The 17801-nt window shown below is 44.5% G+C and overlaps 1 protein-coding gene across 2 annotated transcripts in view; it reads right to left on the minus strand.

Moving 5' to 3' along the window:
- Positions 1-17801, minus strand: part of LOC133488846 (voltage-dependent R-type calcium channel subunit alpha-1E-like) — a 51894-nt gene that overhangs the window by 29840 nt on the left and 4253 nt on the right. For both annotated transcript variants that reach the window (XM_061797278.1, XM_061797277.1), the window contains exons 2-4: positions 12711-13013; positions 8724-8829; positions 7800-7939 (exon numbers count right to left, since the gene is read on the minus strand). In XM_061797278.1, coding sequence (XP_061653262.1) covers positions 7800-7939; positions 8724-8829; positions 12711-13013 — 549 coding nt within the window. The remainder of the gene's footprint in view (positions 1-7799; positions 7940-8723; positions 8830-12710; positions 13014-17801) is intronic.

A 17801-nucleotide genomic window follows, 5' to 3' on the forward strand; every position in this document is an offset into this window, starting at 1 on the left:
AAAAATAGCCTAAACAAAGAGGTGTAAGTCCTGAGACGAATGATTAAGGCTTCCTCTTGCGGGAACTGCACGGAAAATACATATACATTTTTCATATGACGTAAGCCAAGTGTGGCGGGGCCCGATTTGCATTTTGCAAGGCGAGAGACTATATATGTTATTTTTAAAACAAAGAATAGACTGTACAGCCAGTGTATGAACAAAATACACCTAGCAGGCATTGCTACTCACATCTGCCCACACACACGCACAAACACACACACACACACACACAGACGCACTTCCACCTACACACAACAAGCAATACTGAAGGCAAATAGTATAAAATGATTATTTGTCTACCCTTGCTTTTTTAATATTTCAGTCATGCACACAACTAGTGTGCAAAATCATACACACACATATGCAAGGTAGTGTGTTTTTGTCTTCATGTGGCACAACCCTTGACATGCTACAGCCCTCTTTTCTCCTATTCGACTCTGTGTGCGTGTGTGTGTGTGTGTGTGTGTGTGTGATAGAAGGCGTCACATGGCAACGACTCAAGCGCGGGCCCACGCTGAAGCTCTCCTGTAAGCCGTGGGAGGGAGGAGAGTGAGCGCATGTGTGTGTGAGCGTGTGAGTGTGTTAGCGTAGCGAGAGACACCAGGACGAAGGAGTGGAGTGGGATTCTGTGGAAATAGCCTTCACTCCAAACAGCACCACAAAAGGCAGCAGGCAGCGTCACCACGTCGAGGCTGCGCTCAGCTGTTAATGCTTTGGTCACCTTATTTCATGACATGGCCCGGTCAGAATAATAGAAACAGCTCTCATTGTGATGCAGTGCACTTGTACACCACCAAACAATGTGTGAGTGTAACTTTAATTCAAGTCAAGGTACAGGCTCTACTAGAAATGCAGGTATACAGTTCATCAATGCTCAATATGGAGTTCCACAGAGTTCAGTTCTAAGTCCTATTTAACTTAATGTAAATAAACTTTAGCTACAACAATCATTGACTTTTTATCCTCATGTTAAAGTCTATACTTCCTTAATTTCATATTTTTGGGGAAGAGGGTGGGGAACATTGGTCAGACCCAAATAAAGGTGGCCAAAGACACTCGAGAGTCTTGCTCCTCAAAATTGCCTCAACACCAAAAATGGACATATAAATATTGTTGACTGTTCTAAATATTGAATATCTTTGTGGGACATTCAAATCGGCGGCACGGTGGACGACTGGTTGGAGCCTCTGCCTCACAGTTCTACACAGGCGGGGTGCAATCCCCGGCCTCGCCTGTGTGGAGTTTGCATGTTCTCCCCGTGCCTGGGTGGGCTTTCTCTGGGCACTCCGGTTTGCTCCCACATCCCAAAGACACGCGCGGTAGGTTAATTGACGACTCTAAATTGCCCGTAGGTGTGAATGTTGAGTGCGAATAGTTGTTTGTTTATATGTGCCCTGCGATTGGCTGGCAACCAGTTCAGTACCCCGCCTCCTGCCCGATGATAGCTGGGATGGGCTCCAGCACTCCCGCGACCCTTGTGAGGATAAGCGGCTCAGAAAATGGATGGATGGACGAATGGATATTCAAATCGAAAGGACATTGCAACCCCTGCAGGACATAGCACAATATACTGTAATGTGTCAATTATTCTAGCCATGGTCCTGTTCAACTGTTGACAGTCAACCACCAGTCAGGGTGAACATTTTTCAGGAACTTTTTTTTAGCATCACCAAGTGAAATAAAAAACTTGCAGATTCTCTGGAGTATCATTTTCTGCATATACATTACCACCACGGGCTATTGAAAATCCTTGATATTAGCAACTACTGAGCGCTGAGATAGGTTGGCTGGTTTGACATCCCAATAATGCTAGCTATAGGCCTTTGTCAGATACGCCAAGAGAAGATGACACAACAACATCCAAATTCTGGCTAGGGAGGACCGTTGGTTTGAAACTAGAAAACAAACTAGAAAAGCCATCTCTAAACAGAGGAGGAGCTTTGAAACCACCTATCGTCTGCATGTAACAACGTCCTGACATCTCGCCCTTCAACAGGAAGAGTGGCCCTAACGAGCTATTTCGAAACAAGAAATGTGAACGATGGATTAGTGTGCAGGATGGCCGTTTCACCAATTACACCGGGCAACAAAAACAATCTAGTATTGACCACCCCCGAGGGACACACCCACCAAGGAATACCTACAATTTTAGAATTGAAGAAGCCTTTTGCATTAAAGGTGAAACGTCTTCAACAAACAAGAACTGTCCATTTGCCTTGATTCAACCTTTGCGGAATATCTACAAAATATATATATCAGTTTATCAGTTTGAACATTAAATATGATGATAATATATATAATATCTTTGTTGTGTATTCAATTGAATATAGGTTGAAAAGGATTTGGAAATCACTGTATTGCTTTTTTTTTTTTTTTAAAACAATGTCTCGACTGTATTGGAAATGATGTTTGTACTTAAGTAGAGAGGCTGAGTACTTTCACCACCTTTGGTGATCTGAAATTTCAGCTACTGCTAATAGCTAAGCTAACTTGCTACTTTTATCACCTAAGCACAGTTGTCAGACACACAATCGCAAATGTGGCGAGCGACAATTTACTTTCACTTTAAAAGTTCAACTTTAGCGGAGGTCTTTGCTTTACTTAGTAGTATTATTAAATGCCATTTAGCGTTTTTTTATTATATATATTCCACCGTGAGCGAGTTGTGGGATCTAAGAGAGCTCATGTACATAAAGCACTGTTGCAAACTGGCTACGGAGAGGCTGAATTAATTACATGCAGCCTCTTCCACACACCTCCACCTACACTCCCAACGCGGCCAACAACAACCACAGCACAGCAGTTGCCATATGAGCGCAGCGTTGGATTCCTGCGTGGACACTTTAGTGGCTTTCACGCAAGCTGAAGAACACCAACACATTTACGTGACGCGATTGAACTGGAATGATGTAACGTTCAACTTGTACAACCAATGAATGTCCCCCTGAAACAAGAAACGATTTGGCTCAGCAAAATATCTTTTAAAAAATGTTCTTAAAATGTTCAAAAATACGAATAAAAGAATTTGAAGTTGTTCCATCAGCTATTATTCATTCCACTGGTGTTTTTTTTGCCACGGTATCGTTTCACTACCGTTATATCGAGGTACTTTATGCAGGTATAGAATCGAAGCCGAAATGTTGTTATCGTGACAACACAAGCGCCATAAAACTTTGTCAAACAACCATTTCTGTTTATACGAAGAATTACATCCCATATCAGATGCGGCTCTGCTGAACAACGACCGCCATCGGCACCGATTTCTTTGTACAATAATGTAAGAAACATTCTTCACAAAGGGCGTCATCACTTTCATCCAAAATGTGGACCAGCAACCACACACACACACACGTTAAATTTCTTTGCTGTCGAGCTAAAAAAAATAAAAAAGCATGTCTATGATTAAAAAGTGTCACCAGAGGGAAACTGTGGCGCTACGTTTAGGAAGCCAGCGTACATGTTGGATGGCAACTAACGACTACGAGTCATATGGGAGCCATTTTACTGCTAACCAAAGGCAGTGTGGGGCGACGCATTCACCACAGTAGGACACTTCCACGCCAAATTCAATTAGCCGACAGGTTCCTCCTTCCCTTCCACGCGCTCATCACTCAGATGAAGGCTTTTTTTAATTGAGCCACATGTCCCAGCAGATTGGCTTGTAGCAATTCATTAATACCATATGGAAATGAACGCCGCCAGCGCTGGCCCAGTGGCCTCGATTGGATTCCCACGTGGCCTCTGTGACACATGTGCACGCTTTCTTTTAAGTCTGACTTACTTGTAATGCTACTTGACTGTCTATGCGTGCGCGCGCGCGTGTGTGTGCGTGTGAGACAGATAGACAGAGAAGCAGATGTACCCCGAGATAAATGTGTCAGATGGCAGGCACGAAACCAGGCCGTCCGTCACCAAATGTGGTTTAAATTAAGCAACTTTCTGGGTTGCACTAAATACTGAAAGGTTACATCAATTCCATGCACGCTTTTGCAAAAATATCTGCAATCTCAATCTACAATCTTTGCCCCTCCTGGAAGCCGTCACCTTATCGTGGTGGAGGGCTTTGTGTGGCCCAGTGATCCTAGGAGCGAAGTTGTCTGGGGCTTCACGCCCCTGGTAGGGTCACCCATGGCAAACAGGTCACCGGGGGCCCCCCTCTGGAGCCAGGCCTTGAGGCGGGGCTCGAAGGCGAGCGCCTGGCGGCCGGGGGGCCCGAAAGGGTAACGTGGGTCCCCCTTCCCATGGGCTCACCACCTGCGGGAGGGGCCATGGGGGTCGGGTGCGGTGCGAGCTGGGCGATCCGAGTAGCCACATGCGATTGGAATCCATTCAATGTTGTTAACAGAGGCATGTGGTATTCATACCCTCTTGATTTTGATCTATCTTGATTTTTGTGCAAGTGCAACACTTGTTCGGCAGACCGGTCTGAGACAAGCCGGGCGTTTCGGCGCAGCGAGTGTGTCCTTTGACATGTGTCCAGAGAAGTGACAATTTGGTGGCAGGAAGTTGGTCTAGACTTACGCGAGAGCAGTGACAATGCTCCAATCAAGCACCGATCGCAGTGTCCTCTTCCGCACAGCGATGTCTCCATGCGAGACTGTCATCGTGTCGCATTTACTCTAAAGGGAATGAAAGGAGACGCTTTGATTGGCAGCGATTGAAGTCGGCTGTGTTCACTCCCGCAGCGCCGCAGACCGCCATTTTTTTTTTTAAATACGCCGGCTTGCGCGCGTCTGCGAAATTGCGAAAACCCGGTCGAACCCGTCTCCGTGTTGATTTACGCCGCCCGTTGCGCCGGATTTACGCCAGAAAATGGAGCTCATTTTTAAAAGTCAATTCCACTTTACAACTGCAGGGGGAGCCGTGCAGCCAGGCAAACAATTATTCCTGACTTCTACTTTAGACCACGGCTGACTTTGTGCAGCATGAGCTGCCTGCCCAACCACCCACCCGCCCGCCCGCTTGCCTTCTTTCCATAAAACACTGCAGTTACACAAGCAGCATCACTTAAGCTGATACTCCAGCATAAATCACCATTTTGTGCTAACTCTCATCTGACTTGAACTAGATTCACTTGCTAAAAACGTTTTCTCCACAGGATTAACACGTTTTTTGGGTTGTTGTCTTTTTTTTCTTTTTTTTTTTGACAATGATGCATGCAAACTTGGACAGAATGACATTGCTTGTGCTAGTTTTTTTTGTTTTTTGTTTTGTTTCCAAAGTCTGACTCAACTGGGGTACACACATCCTGGTAATCGGGCCGAATTTGAGCTTTTTCCTCCAAATGATGGAATGGCGTTTGTGAATAAATAGTTTTATGGAACACAAAAGTATTATATCACATGATATTTAGCCCATTTTCAAGCAGCTAAAGCACTCCAGTTTTTCTGTCCATTCTTTATCCCGCTGTTGTGAATGAACAGGAACTTAAGAAAATAATTTGCCAATCACATCACAGCAATGTAATCCATTTCTTCTGCTTCTACTATTCTTTCTTCTTTGTATTTTCCGGCAGTAGAGATACCCTGTTGCGACCATGCGGCCTCTGACTGGTCAGTTTTGTTACTGTGGCAGATATCTGATTTGGGGAACAAAACTTGTGATTTTCGGTGTTCGGCAGATGTGTGTGTGTGTGTGTGTGTGGTGTGCTGTGTTGGTCTGAGTTGACCACACACTTTAAGGTCGCTTCCTGATTGGCTACCGTTCCTTCTCACGTCACAGACATGCGGTCCAACTCACCATGAACAAAGATTTTCCGTCTTAAATATTGAACAGCTACAATATTTACAGTTGTTTATATTTACAAACAAAAAAATGTTGATTTCATAAGAGAGCGCAAGACTATCAGATGGAAAAATGAAGGGGAGAAAATGTGGGTGTCAGCTTGAAACGAGATGTCAACACACCAAGAGCTGTGGTCCCTGAATTCAGGACGACATACGGCGCTTCGCTCCCGGGCAACTAATTCACTAAACCCAGCGCTCAAATTAAAACCCTCATTGTGTGTGTGTTTTGGGTTGTTTTCTAGCCCGCTGCTTCCACCCCCCCCCCCCCCCCCCCCCCTTCTCAGCGAATGGAGAGTGGCGCTGGCGGCGACCGCAGGCAGGCTTTAGACACAAGTGCCAATCCACTTATCCACCCACCTGACACGAAACGCAAATACTGCCTGCTGCTCCATGGAAACGCACATTTCCTGCATTTGTATCGCTAGCTCTGAAGGGAGGACACGGTCTTGGCAAAACTCAAGACCCACCCACTGGGTCAGGCTTCATGCTACCACGATAGAGGCCGTTAGAGCCTGCAGCTAACGGGGGGGGGACGTCGTCGTCGGACTCTTGCACGCACCAACATAAGTTGCATATCTGAAATACATCTTTCACCAACCACAGCCGAGTAAACAGATAAAAGCCAGCCAGATAATATTCAAAGGGGTGCCCGATGTCTTGGTGATGTCCCTCGAAAAGCAATGGTCAGGGGGGGTGCTGATCACACCTTTCCCACTTGAAAACCAATCGACCACGCGGGGTGGTCTTGTGGCTCTTGAGAAACGAAACAAACATTTACAACAAAGACTCACACGTGGGGAGCGGGGTGGCCGGCTTTCAGTCTACGGTGGCCGCGGCCACCCCCCCCCGGGCGCCCCCTGGTTCCGCCCCTGCTGATTGCATTGCTGAGGTTACATTTTAAAAAGTCGTTTTTTTTTTTTCCAGGGGCTCCAATACAGTCAAAGTTGTCAGATTATAATGTACAGTAGAGACTGTATACGTCTAGTACTGATACTGTAAATGTCCAATGTGATACTCCCAATGCCAACGTCCAATATGGTCCTGCAATGTTGCAAATACCGCATATGGATACACAAATGTCCAGTCATGATACAATCAATACTGTACATGTTTCTTATTGAAACTGGAAATTACCAGTTGCAGTAATGTCAATGTCTAATGTGATACTGCAAAAAATCTTGTAGCGATACAGAAAATGTCCAGAACCTATAACAATGTCATGCACTGATACCGCAAATATCCACTAATGATATAGCAAATGTCCCAATGCGGTACTTTAAAAGCTCCACTGGCTGTGCTGGAAATGTCCAGTGTGATAATACAAATGTTCAGTAGCAATACTAAAAATGAAGATTGTTGAAATGTCCAGTTGCGACACCCTAAATGTGTGAAACTGCAAATGTCCAATAGTGATACCACAAAGGTTCATTACAGATACTGTAAATAGCCAATGAGATACTGGAAATAGTGATCCAGTAGTGATCCTGCAAATGTTCAGTACCAATTTTGCAAATATCCCTCAAATATCCAATGTGGTAGTGGGATATCATGTGCAGTACTGATACCGTAAATGTCCGGTTGTGATACAGCAAATGTCCAGTGTAGATAATGTGAATGCCTAATGCGCTACCTGTAGTAAGAATGAAAATAAAAGGTCCACTACCAATACTGTCAATATCCAATGTGATAATAAAGAGTAATGATGAAACTAATATCCAGTGTCGATATTGTGAATTACTCACACAACACTGCAAATTTCAAATGCTCATTACAAATCATGCAAAAGACCAACATAGAGAATGCAAATGTTCAATATCGCGATCGAAAATCCAAACAGACAATTCAGACAGCAAAGAACAATGAAGAAAAAGGACATTGATCTCTGAGCTGCAGCAGGCCACTGTGATTATTCATTCGCCTTGTGCAAAACAAACATTCCGGTTACCCAGGAGACGGAGCGACGCCACTCACCCGCTGAGCACTACGATGAAGTCCATGACGTTCCAACCGTTCCTCAGGTAGGAGCCTTTGTGGAAAACAAAGCCCAGCGCCAATAACTTGATGCCCGCCTCGAAGCAGAAGATGCCAATGAAGTACGGCTCCGTTTTCTCCTGCGCACATGAAAGACGGGTCAGTGGGGGTGTACGAGTCGTCCTGATCATAAACATGTCACACAGTCAAAACAGTGTTATGTAGCGGCCTGCAATTACAAGTGTGTGTGTGTAGAAGGGGCCACAAAACACACAATAACACACAGCTTCGTAGTTGATAGTTGTTTATGTCATTACTTGCGTGACGACTGGAATTAGTATCGATTCAATTGCCATATCGTGAAGGTTTTGTACCAAAACTGCAAATGTTCCAGGAGGATACCGCAATTTTAGAGGACTGAAACAGAACGTGTCCATTAACAGTATCAAATTTGCAGTATCAATATTGTGAATGTTCTCTAACGATACTGCAAATCTGTGCTACCGGTAAAGGAAATCCTTCTGTATCTATATTGAAAACGTCGATATCTCAAGATTGACAATATAAAGCATTGGTACCGCAAATGTTCTGTACCAATATTGGGAATGTTCCTTGCCGATGCAGATTGCACATTTTCCGATCGTGCAAATGCCCTGCATTCCTATTGTAGCAATCCACTGGCTACGTACCGATACAGGTAATGTCCACTTCCTATAGCAGCACTTTAATCAACCGGGATCATTCAGGTATGGATCATTTCCGACACGCCACGCTAAGTAACAAGTTTGCTGGTTTCACCTAATATCGGAAAAACATTAGACTTTATACCATAAAAACCGACACAGCATTCACTTGAAGTTGTTGTAAATAGCAAACAGTTGACTCTCAAGTCCCACGGAACATTTTGCGCACATTGGCACTCACCAGCCTCTTGGCCATGGGGGTCTTGTCCTCTCCGGGCAGGTGCTGCTCCAGAGCCAACACCACGCAGTTGGCGGTGATGGTGGCCAGGATCATGTACTCGAATGGCGTGAGGGCCGCAAAGTTAAGGAAAGGGACACTCTTGAAAAATCATTTACATGTTAACGGTTCCTAACAATATAGACTGACTCTCTCACAATTGTGTCAGTTGTGCGCACAAACAAAAACAATCTGCTGATGGATGTTTTGTTTTGAATGAAGGCGTGTTTCGTGTTTCGTGATACGGGAGGGAATCTGTAGTGAGGCTGCTGTCGCTATGGCAACATCCAAGTCTTTCAAAGTCCTTTTCATGGTGAAACACGGAGAGCAGGTGAGGGAGGGAGAGAGCGAGCGGAACCGGAGTGCCGCCAAGTCACCTTGGCCTGACCGGGAGGACGAAAAACTTCCACAGAGACATTTGGGATTTGCACTCATTTTCATCAGTGCTGTCATGTAAATGTGCACTTGTGACATGGTGAATGTTCTGTATATACGACAACAGCGAACGCTCAATACCGATAATTGAGGGAGGGAGCAGATTCTCCATGTTCTGTACCGATAGGGCAACGGTCCAGTATCGCCATGATGAATGTTCTGTACCACTATTGCAAATGTTTGCTATTAATGTAACAAATGTCCTGTAGCTGTATGGAAAATCCATATCAGTATTATGAATGTCCAGTATCATTATTCTCTGATACTGCAAATGTCCAAAGCCAATGGACATGACGAATGTCTAGTACCGATATTTTGAATGTCCAGTATCAATACTCCGATTCTCCAGTAGCGATGTCCAGTATGAATCTTGTAAATGTCCCACTAGAGCTGTGAAGTACTTTCTGTCAAGTTGCATCCATACGGCCGCAGATGCAGAGAGCACGGCAAGGGTCGTCTTCAACGCTAACGCGTACATTGAGCGAGCGGGAGCTGACGGTGACGAAAAGCTCGATACATATTGTCTCGTCCTCCGGCCAATGCTGGAGGTCGGCGCCTCGCAGCGGACCAGCTGGGTTGACGACCTGGAGACCAACACCCACTCGCGCTATCGCACTCTCCTTGACAAGTGCCAGTTATTGCTAGCAGCTCAATTCCTTCTACTAGTCAAGCACTAAAGGTTGACTCGGAGATGCTTATAATGTCACTGGTAGTCCTGGTAGCACAGTTTTGCCTTACTAGTAGCATGTAGTTGTCCTACTATTCTAAAGTTGTCCAATTAGTGTGTAGAAATGTCATACGTGGTGGGAGAGCAGCAGTGGAAAAAAACGTTACTAGTCAGACAGTGATTCTACTAGTTTGCGAAAATGTCTTACTAGTGAGCTTTCTTATCAAGGATATCAAATAAACGCTCAAAGTGCTTTCCATACTAATAGTAGTAATAGCAGAGGTGGAAAGAAATGTATTATTATTGTTATATTAATAGTAGTAGTTGTTTTTGTTGTAGTAATAGGAATAATAAGAGGAGTAAATTACTTACAGTAAGAATAGTAGTACTGGTAGTGGGAAAGGAACGTTACTAGTAAGACAGTCGTCGGTTGTCTACCGCGGCAGAGAATTGGTATACTAGCGCGTACTAGTAGATGGATCTTAAGCTGGCCTTAATGCTCAAAGTGCTTTCCATTCAGAACTCTCCTCATAGTCCGCTTGGGAGGCTGCAAACTAACTTGTGCCGCACGCGCTCGCTCGCTCGCTCGCTGTGCAACGTGCAACGTGACGAAGCAGCCCGAAATCGCGTTGAATTCATCTGAATGTTTTGCACTCGGACCGGACAGAGAGGGGCAAAGACGTGGGTCTGAATACGCCGACATTTTGCCAAAGCCCTCCCACACGCCTCTCTGCCGATTTGAAGTTCCCCGGAGCGAGTCTTGACCACTCGCAACCCCTCGCCCCACTCACCCACACTGGTTAGGTAACCAGAGGACAACTGGCAGGCTGCAAACTAGAGGGGGATGTTTGGAGAAGAGCCGCAGCCCGGTACGTCGTTTGGACAGAGAACTCCATCACCAACACAAGCATCGTTGTGCTTCCCAAAACACACACACACACACACACACACACACAACAAAACATCCTGCGCAAGGAAGCAGAAGAGCTACTGAGTTGGATTTGAACCGACACCCACTCAGAGCACTACAAGGCCTACAGAGCTGTGCTTACATGTGCCCACACTGTGTGAGCCTCCCCCACAGGCTGCTGCTGCTGCTGCTGCTTCTAATGATCACAACACACATGCATGCGCGTGCGCACACACGCACACACACGCTCTCTAACTTTGTGTCCTTGAGGTGAGCACGCAGTGGAGAATATGCACAACGCAAAAATGTCATTCGGTGTGGGGGCACTACGGACAAAAGTATTGGGACACCAACAGGAAGTGGAAAAATCCAACTTGCCGTCTAATCCTTCTAGAACACGTGGGTGTGTTCGTGACGTCATACGCGTAGTCGTGAAAGTAGATGAGCACAGTGTACTTGTTGGACGTAATCATACATTCCTATTGGATAAAATTGTAAACAAGAAAAAAAAACAACAACATGACCAAAGTGAAGTGGCTTCAACTTGTAGGGGATGTTGGCAAATGACCGCCTCGCTGATGACAATGCCATTCCAAAGTCTGATTACGTGTATTTGTTGACGACAACAATGCAAAACCCAGCAGGAATCTTTTCTCTCTCTTGCAGTTCAGTACAAGTTTTCGATGGTTTCAAATCGCAGGTTGACATCATTTTCATTTTCTTCACCGCTTATCCTCACTAGGGTCGCGGGCCGCTGGAGCCTATCCCAGCTATCTTCATAAAGCAGTAAAATAATAAAAAGTAAAATAAATAAATATGCCTGGTCAAAGAAGGAGTACGTTATAGTTTGTTTTTTCTCAAGTGTATCCAGGATGTGACATTTGTGTTGATGAACAACTGCCTTTTAGGTTTGTTGAATTAAAACTTGAAATACATGTAAACTTGAAAAACTTTCATCTAACGGGGGACAGTATTACAGTCTAATGGCATGAATTCATTTATATTAAGAACATGTAACATCGTCCAAATTTTCCAAATATTAATTAGCGTATTTCGAAAATAAAAAACACATTAACTAATTAGATTATACCATTTACGCATTCATGTCTGCATACAAAATACTATTATTATTAATTAATTCAATAAAATATGTAATAAAATGAAAACACGGTGAGTATAAAATGTCTAACACACCCTCGTTCAAATGCCAGTTTTTGTGATATTTTAAAAAAATGAGAAAAAAAATAAATCATTTGAAAGAAAATTCCCAAATGAATGAGGGCAATAACCTGTAGAACTCAACTGAAACTTTTTTGATGTTGTTTCAAGAGGGGAAGTAAAAATAAACAACTGAGATCATGTGTTTGCACAAGTGTGCACACCCTCTTATTACTGGGAACATGGCTGTGTTCAGAATTAACCAAGCACATTCCAACTCGTGTTAATTGGGAGTCAGCGCACATCTGCCACCACTTCTTGTAAAGCCCAAATAAAGTTCAGCTGTTCTAACAGGTTTTGTGCTAACACTGACTGCTATTTCGAACTGGGCATAATTCCCTCCACCTCGTCTAAGGCCCCTGCTACATCTTATATATATATATATAAAATATATTTTTCTTTTTAAACTCCCAATGCTTTTGTTCATATGTGACATTGAAAGCAAGCAGGGAAGTTTCGATTTGTGTTTATGACCAACTTTCTTTTGGGTGTACACCATTGAATTGGAATTAAAAAATATATATAAATAAACATATGAACCATATCAACACCTGATTGCTATTTTGTAGCCTTCATTTGTGGGCTCAGAACAAGCAGAGATGCTTTAGATGACTTATACATGCAAAAGAAAAGAAAGTAAATGTTGTTGTATTTACAAGAGCGAGGAGCTGCGCTGTCTGTGGTGCTGAACAGACGCCTCACAAATCCTCAGTAAGGATATGGCCACTCGATGATTCGGCGTGCGTACTTCCTGATGATGTTGTCCTCCGCGAAGATGAACAGCGACCTGTTGACCGTCAGGCAGTTCTGCCGGTGCGGCACCGGGTTGTACAGAGCCATGGTCCGGGCCCGCTGCGCCTTGGCTTGCTTCATGGACGCCGTCATCGCGCCCGATCCGTCGGCACCTCCTCCTCCAGCCGCCGCCGAAGCCCCGCAGTCCTGCGCGTCGCCGCCGCCGCGCTCCGCGTCTCCGTCCCCGGAGTCCACGGTGCTCGGGGCGGACTCGTCTCCGAAGCGAGCCATTCTAGCAACAGAGTTGAAAAGAGAACAAATGCCGCCGATCACTCCATTTCATGTCCCGTCTGTGAATTGCGCTCAAAACAACTTTTAGCATCAAGATGTGCGCGTAAAAATCCGCGGCAAGTCCTTGGAAACTTTGCGCATCACAGCCAAACGGAACTCCGAAAGTGAGTGAGTGGCTCCATGGCGCGCACACATCCAACAATGGCGGAGGAGGAGGAGGAGGAGGGTGAGAAGGAGGAGGAGGAGGAGGAGGGTGAGGATCACCTGCTGCACAAGTGGTCAGGCAGCACAGCACACTGGCAGTCAGGAGCCCTTCCACCGCATGAAGCCACGCACACTTGCACACCACCTTCTGCTCAGTGGAGGAGGACCAGTTGAGGGGCGTCCACTTGGTTACCATAGCAACACTGCTGCATTCTTTTTACACATTTAAACAACCGTCAATGCCAATGAGAAACATGCAATACTTGACATTTTTGTTGTTCTTCTGTTTTGTTTCGCTTTAATACTGGCCGATACTGCACATGCTTTGCACTAGTAGTTCAAGGGGTTGTATTTGTAAGAGTAGCAGTAGTCGTCATTTAAGCAGTCCGAGTAGTAGCAGTAAGTGTGGTAATATTAGTAGTAGAAGTAGTAAGAGTACTTTTAGGTGTAGTAAGAGTCGTCGTACTTGTTGAAGTAGAAGTAGTGCTTGCAGTTGTAGTAAGAGTAGCAGTATACAGTAAGTAGTATAGTAAGACCTGAATTGAAATGTCCAGTATTTATTTCAGGCTGCTCACTGAGCGACCGAACTGGACGATGGCAAAAACAATTACAGTTGGTCACGTGCACCCGCACGCCTGGCAACACCCATACCAACTCGCTGCAATGGAAAAACTGAAACCTGTGTTGTTGTCATCAAGAAACAACATACTGAGGCGCCACATATTGCCTACTACTGTAAACAAACACAAAAGTAACCACAAACAACATGGTGAGATTGTCAAGACAGAAACAGACAGCTCTGGCTGCTGTAGAAACAAAAATAATAATAATACAAAGAGAGGAAACAGGGGGAGAAGAAAGAAGAAGAGTATATATTTGAGAAGAAGTTGGCAATATACTCTCCACGCTACGCTTTTTCAATCCGGGGTCCAAATTAATTTCATCCAAAGTTTCACGGGACGTTTTAATCGCACGGCGGACCGCGTCCAATGTTCTCCTGGGCCGTCGGACATACGGTCCACAAGCCGTATGCTGCCCACCGGTGAATGTCAACAAAAACAGATCGTTTAAAATAGTAAGCAAGCTCAATGGAGACCGGCTTGCACTACAGCAATATTTGAAAAGTAGGCCATTGTGCTAATATTGAAGCAAAAGTCAGGCGTAAAAATAGAGCGTGAAATAGATCTGCTCCTTTTTTTTTTTTTTTTTTTTTTGGAACAGAGGAAAAAAATGACAAGTGTTTTCCTTGCGTGCCACAAGTGAGACCTCATTAGGCCGCCGCTGGCTCCATCTGCTGCGCCTCCGTCTTCACATTCTTTCCTAAAAATGGCATTATTTATACGTAAACAGGGTTTCAAAAAGCGAATACGCGAAATAAAGTCTTCTGAAAAGGTGTGCAGATGGGCGGCGGCGTTTGAGGGCTCAGACGGGGGATTGTGGCGGCAGCCAAGAGACGCTCACAAGCGTACGCTTGGCAAACAAGCACAAATCTGCAAGGGAGTCAAAAAAATACAAATAAAGCCTGAGATTAAGTTGAAAGAGAGCTGCATTTTTTTTTTTTTATATTTAAATGAACAAAACCCATATAGAACACATAGATGCACCCCATGTGACATATAACAAAGTCACATATCATCTCTGTCCAATGAAAAGCAAAATCTCAATCTATGAGGAAGTCAAGCTTCATTTTCTTAAATCAAACAATTTTCATCATATCATCAGTCAATGTCCAACGCAAAATCGTTTCTCTTGATTTTTCTTTATCAATAATAATAAAACATTTAAAAAACGAAGAAGAAGAAGAAGAAGAGGTGGAAAGCGGGTTCTTCAGCAGAAAGAGAAGAGGAGAAACTGAATGTGGGGACTTTGAAAGTTGGGACTCTGAGAGACCACCTGGTCCAGGAGACCAGGTGGAAAGGCAGTAAGGCTAGCTAGAAGTTTAGGGGCAGGGTTGAAATTATTTTACCATGGTGGAGATGGGAAGAGAAATGGAGTCAGTTTTATTTTAAAAGAAGAGTTGGCTAAGAATGTCTTGGAGGTGAAACGAGTATCAGATCGAGTGATGAGGCTGAAACTTGAAATTGAGGCTGTTATGTATAATGTGATTAGTGCCTATGCCCCACAGGTAGGATGTGACCTAGAGGTGAAAGAGAAATTCTGGAAGGAGCTCGACGAAGTCGTTCTGAGCATCCCAGACAGAGAGAGAGTCGTAATTGGTGCAGATTGTAATGGACATGTTGGTGAAGGAAATAGGGGTGATGAAGAAGTGATGGGTAAGTACGGCATCCAGGAAAGGAACTTGGAGGGACAGATGGTGGTAGACTTTGCAACAAGGATGCAAATGGCTGTACTGAACACTTTTTTCCAGAAGAGGCAGGAACATAGGGTGACCTACAAGAGCGGAGGGAGAAGCACGCAGGTGGATTACATCTTGTGCAGACGATGTCATCTGAAGGAGGTTACCGACTGTAAGGTCGTGGTAGGGGAGAGTGTGGCTAGACAGCATAGGATGGTGGTGTGTAAGATGACTCTGGTGGTGGGGAGGAAGATTAGGAAGACAAAGGCAGAGAAGAGAACCATGTGGTGGAAGCTGAGACAGTACGAGTGTTGTGCAGCTTTTCGGGAAGAGGTGAGACAGGCTCTCGGTGGACGGGAGGAGCTCCCAGAAGACTGGACCACTGCAGCCAAGGTGATCAGAGAGGCAGGCAGGAGAGTACTTGGTGTATCTTCTGGCAGGAGAGGAGAGAAGGAGACTTGGTGGTGGAACCTCCCAGTACAGGAAATCATTCAAGGAAAAAGGTTAGCGAAGAAGAAGTGGGACACTGAGAGGACCGAGGAGAGGCGAAAGGAATACATTGAGATGAGACATAGGGCAAAGGTAGAGGTGGCAAAGGCCAAACAAGAGGCAGATGATGACATGTATGGCAGGTTGGACACTAAAGAAGGAGAAAAGGATCTATACAGATTGGCCAGACAGAGGGATAGAGATGGGAAGGATGTGCAGCAGGTTAGGGTGATTAAGGATAGAGATGGAAATATGTTGACTGGTGCCAGCAGTGTGCTAGATAGATACTTCGAGGAGTTGATGAATGAGGAAAATGAGAGAGAAGGGAGAGTAGAAGAGGTAAGTGTGGTGGACCAGGAAGTGGCAATGATTAGTAAGGGGGGAGTTAGACGGGCATTAAAGAGGATGACAAATGGAAAGGCAGTTGGTCCTGATGACATTCCTGTGGAGGCATGGAAGCATCTAGAAGAGGTGGCTGTGGAGTTTTGGACCAGCTTGTTCAATAGAATTCTAGCGGGTGAGAAGATGCCTCAGGAATGGAGGAAAAGTGTGCTGGTGCCCATTTTTAAGACCAAGGGTGATGTGCAGAGCTGTGGGAACTTTAGAGGAATAAAGTGGATGAGCCACACAATGAAGTTATGGGAAAGAGTAGTGGAGGCTCGACTCAGGACAGAAGTGAGTATTTGCGAGCAACAGTACGGTTTCATGCCTAGAAAGAGTACCACAGATGCATCATTTGCCTTGAGGATGTTGATGGAAAAGTACAGAGAAGGTCAGAAGGCGCTACATTGTGTCTTTGTAGATCTAGAAAACCGATGACAGGGGACCCAGAGAGGAACTGTGGTACTGCATGCGGACCTCTGGAGTGGCAGAGAAGCATGTTAGAATAATATATGATACATTTCCTCAGTGAGCATAATGCTTCAATTACAAAAAAAAAATGAAAGTCATTACTGTTGAATGAAAAGCATGTACTGTGTCTTCATTTTAATTTTGGAAATGTACTATAATAATAATTTCTTTAAACATTTATTGTATTCTTTTTATTATATATAATTTTGTTCATTAGTTCTTAAATAAAAAAATAAAAATAAAAAATATATGCTTAAGTTCCTAAGTGAGCTGCATTCTTATTGAATTAAAAAAAAAGAAAAAGATGTGTAACATGACAAAATCATGCACTTGAATGCACCTGATGCTACGTTAGCATTAGCATCCCATTCACTTGCACTCTTACGTAAGACATATACATCAACTCCCGAAATGTTTGTCCAACCCCGCAACCAGCATCTCTCTTTCTATTTCATTTCTTCTTTTTCCTCGCTCTCTATCGATCTGCACTGTCTCCAACTGTCTGCTGTTTCCATAGCGACCACCAGGCTCGCTTCAATTCCCGTTCCCGTTCTTTTTATTTCTGCCAACAAAAGACATCTTTCACAATGGCTCTTCCAACAGAAATCTGCTTTTCGCCACACACGCCCGCACGCACGCACACACACGCATTCACGGATGCTACACTCACACACGCATGCACACGCACACACACATACACACACACGCACACACTGAAGTGCAGTGATAGTGTGAGTGGCTCAATGTGGCTTTGAGTTTTAATGTAGTTTGTGCTTCTGCCTGGTGGAAACTACACAATATGGACAAAAGGAGGAATCTGAAGAATCTCAGCGATACCTAATTCGATATATTGTGGTTGTCTGTTAAATTATTACTTCTTTCCACATGACAAACTACACTTTGTGCTCCCCACTACCAATCTTTTTCCAATCAGAATGCATGACAAAA

The sequence above is a fragment of the Phyllopteryx taeniolatus genome, chromosome 14 (genome assembly GCF_024500385.1).
Source record: "Phyllopteryx taeniolatus isolate TA_2022b chromosome 14, UOR_Ptae_1.2, whole genome shotgun sequence".
Taxonomy (NCBI): Eukaryota; Metazoa; Chordata; class Actinopteri; order Syngnathiformes; family Syngnathidae; genus Phyllopteryx; species Phyllopteryx taeniolatus.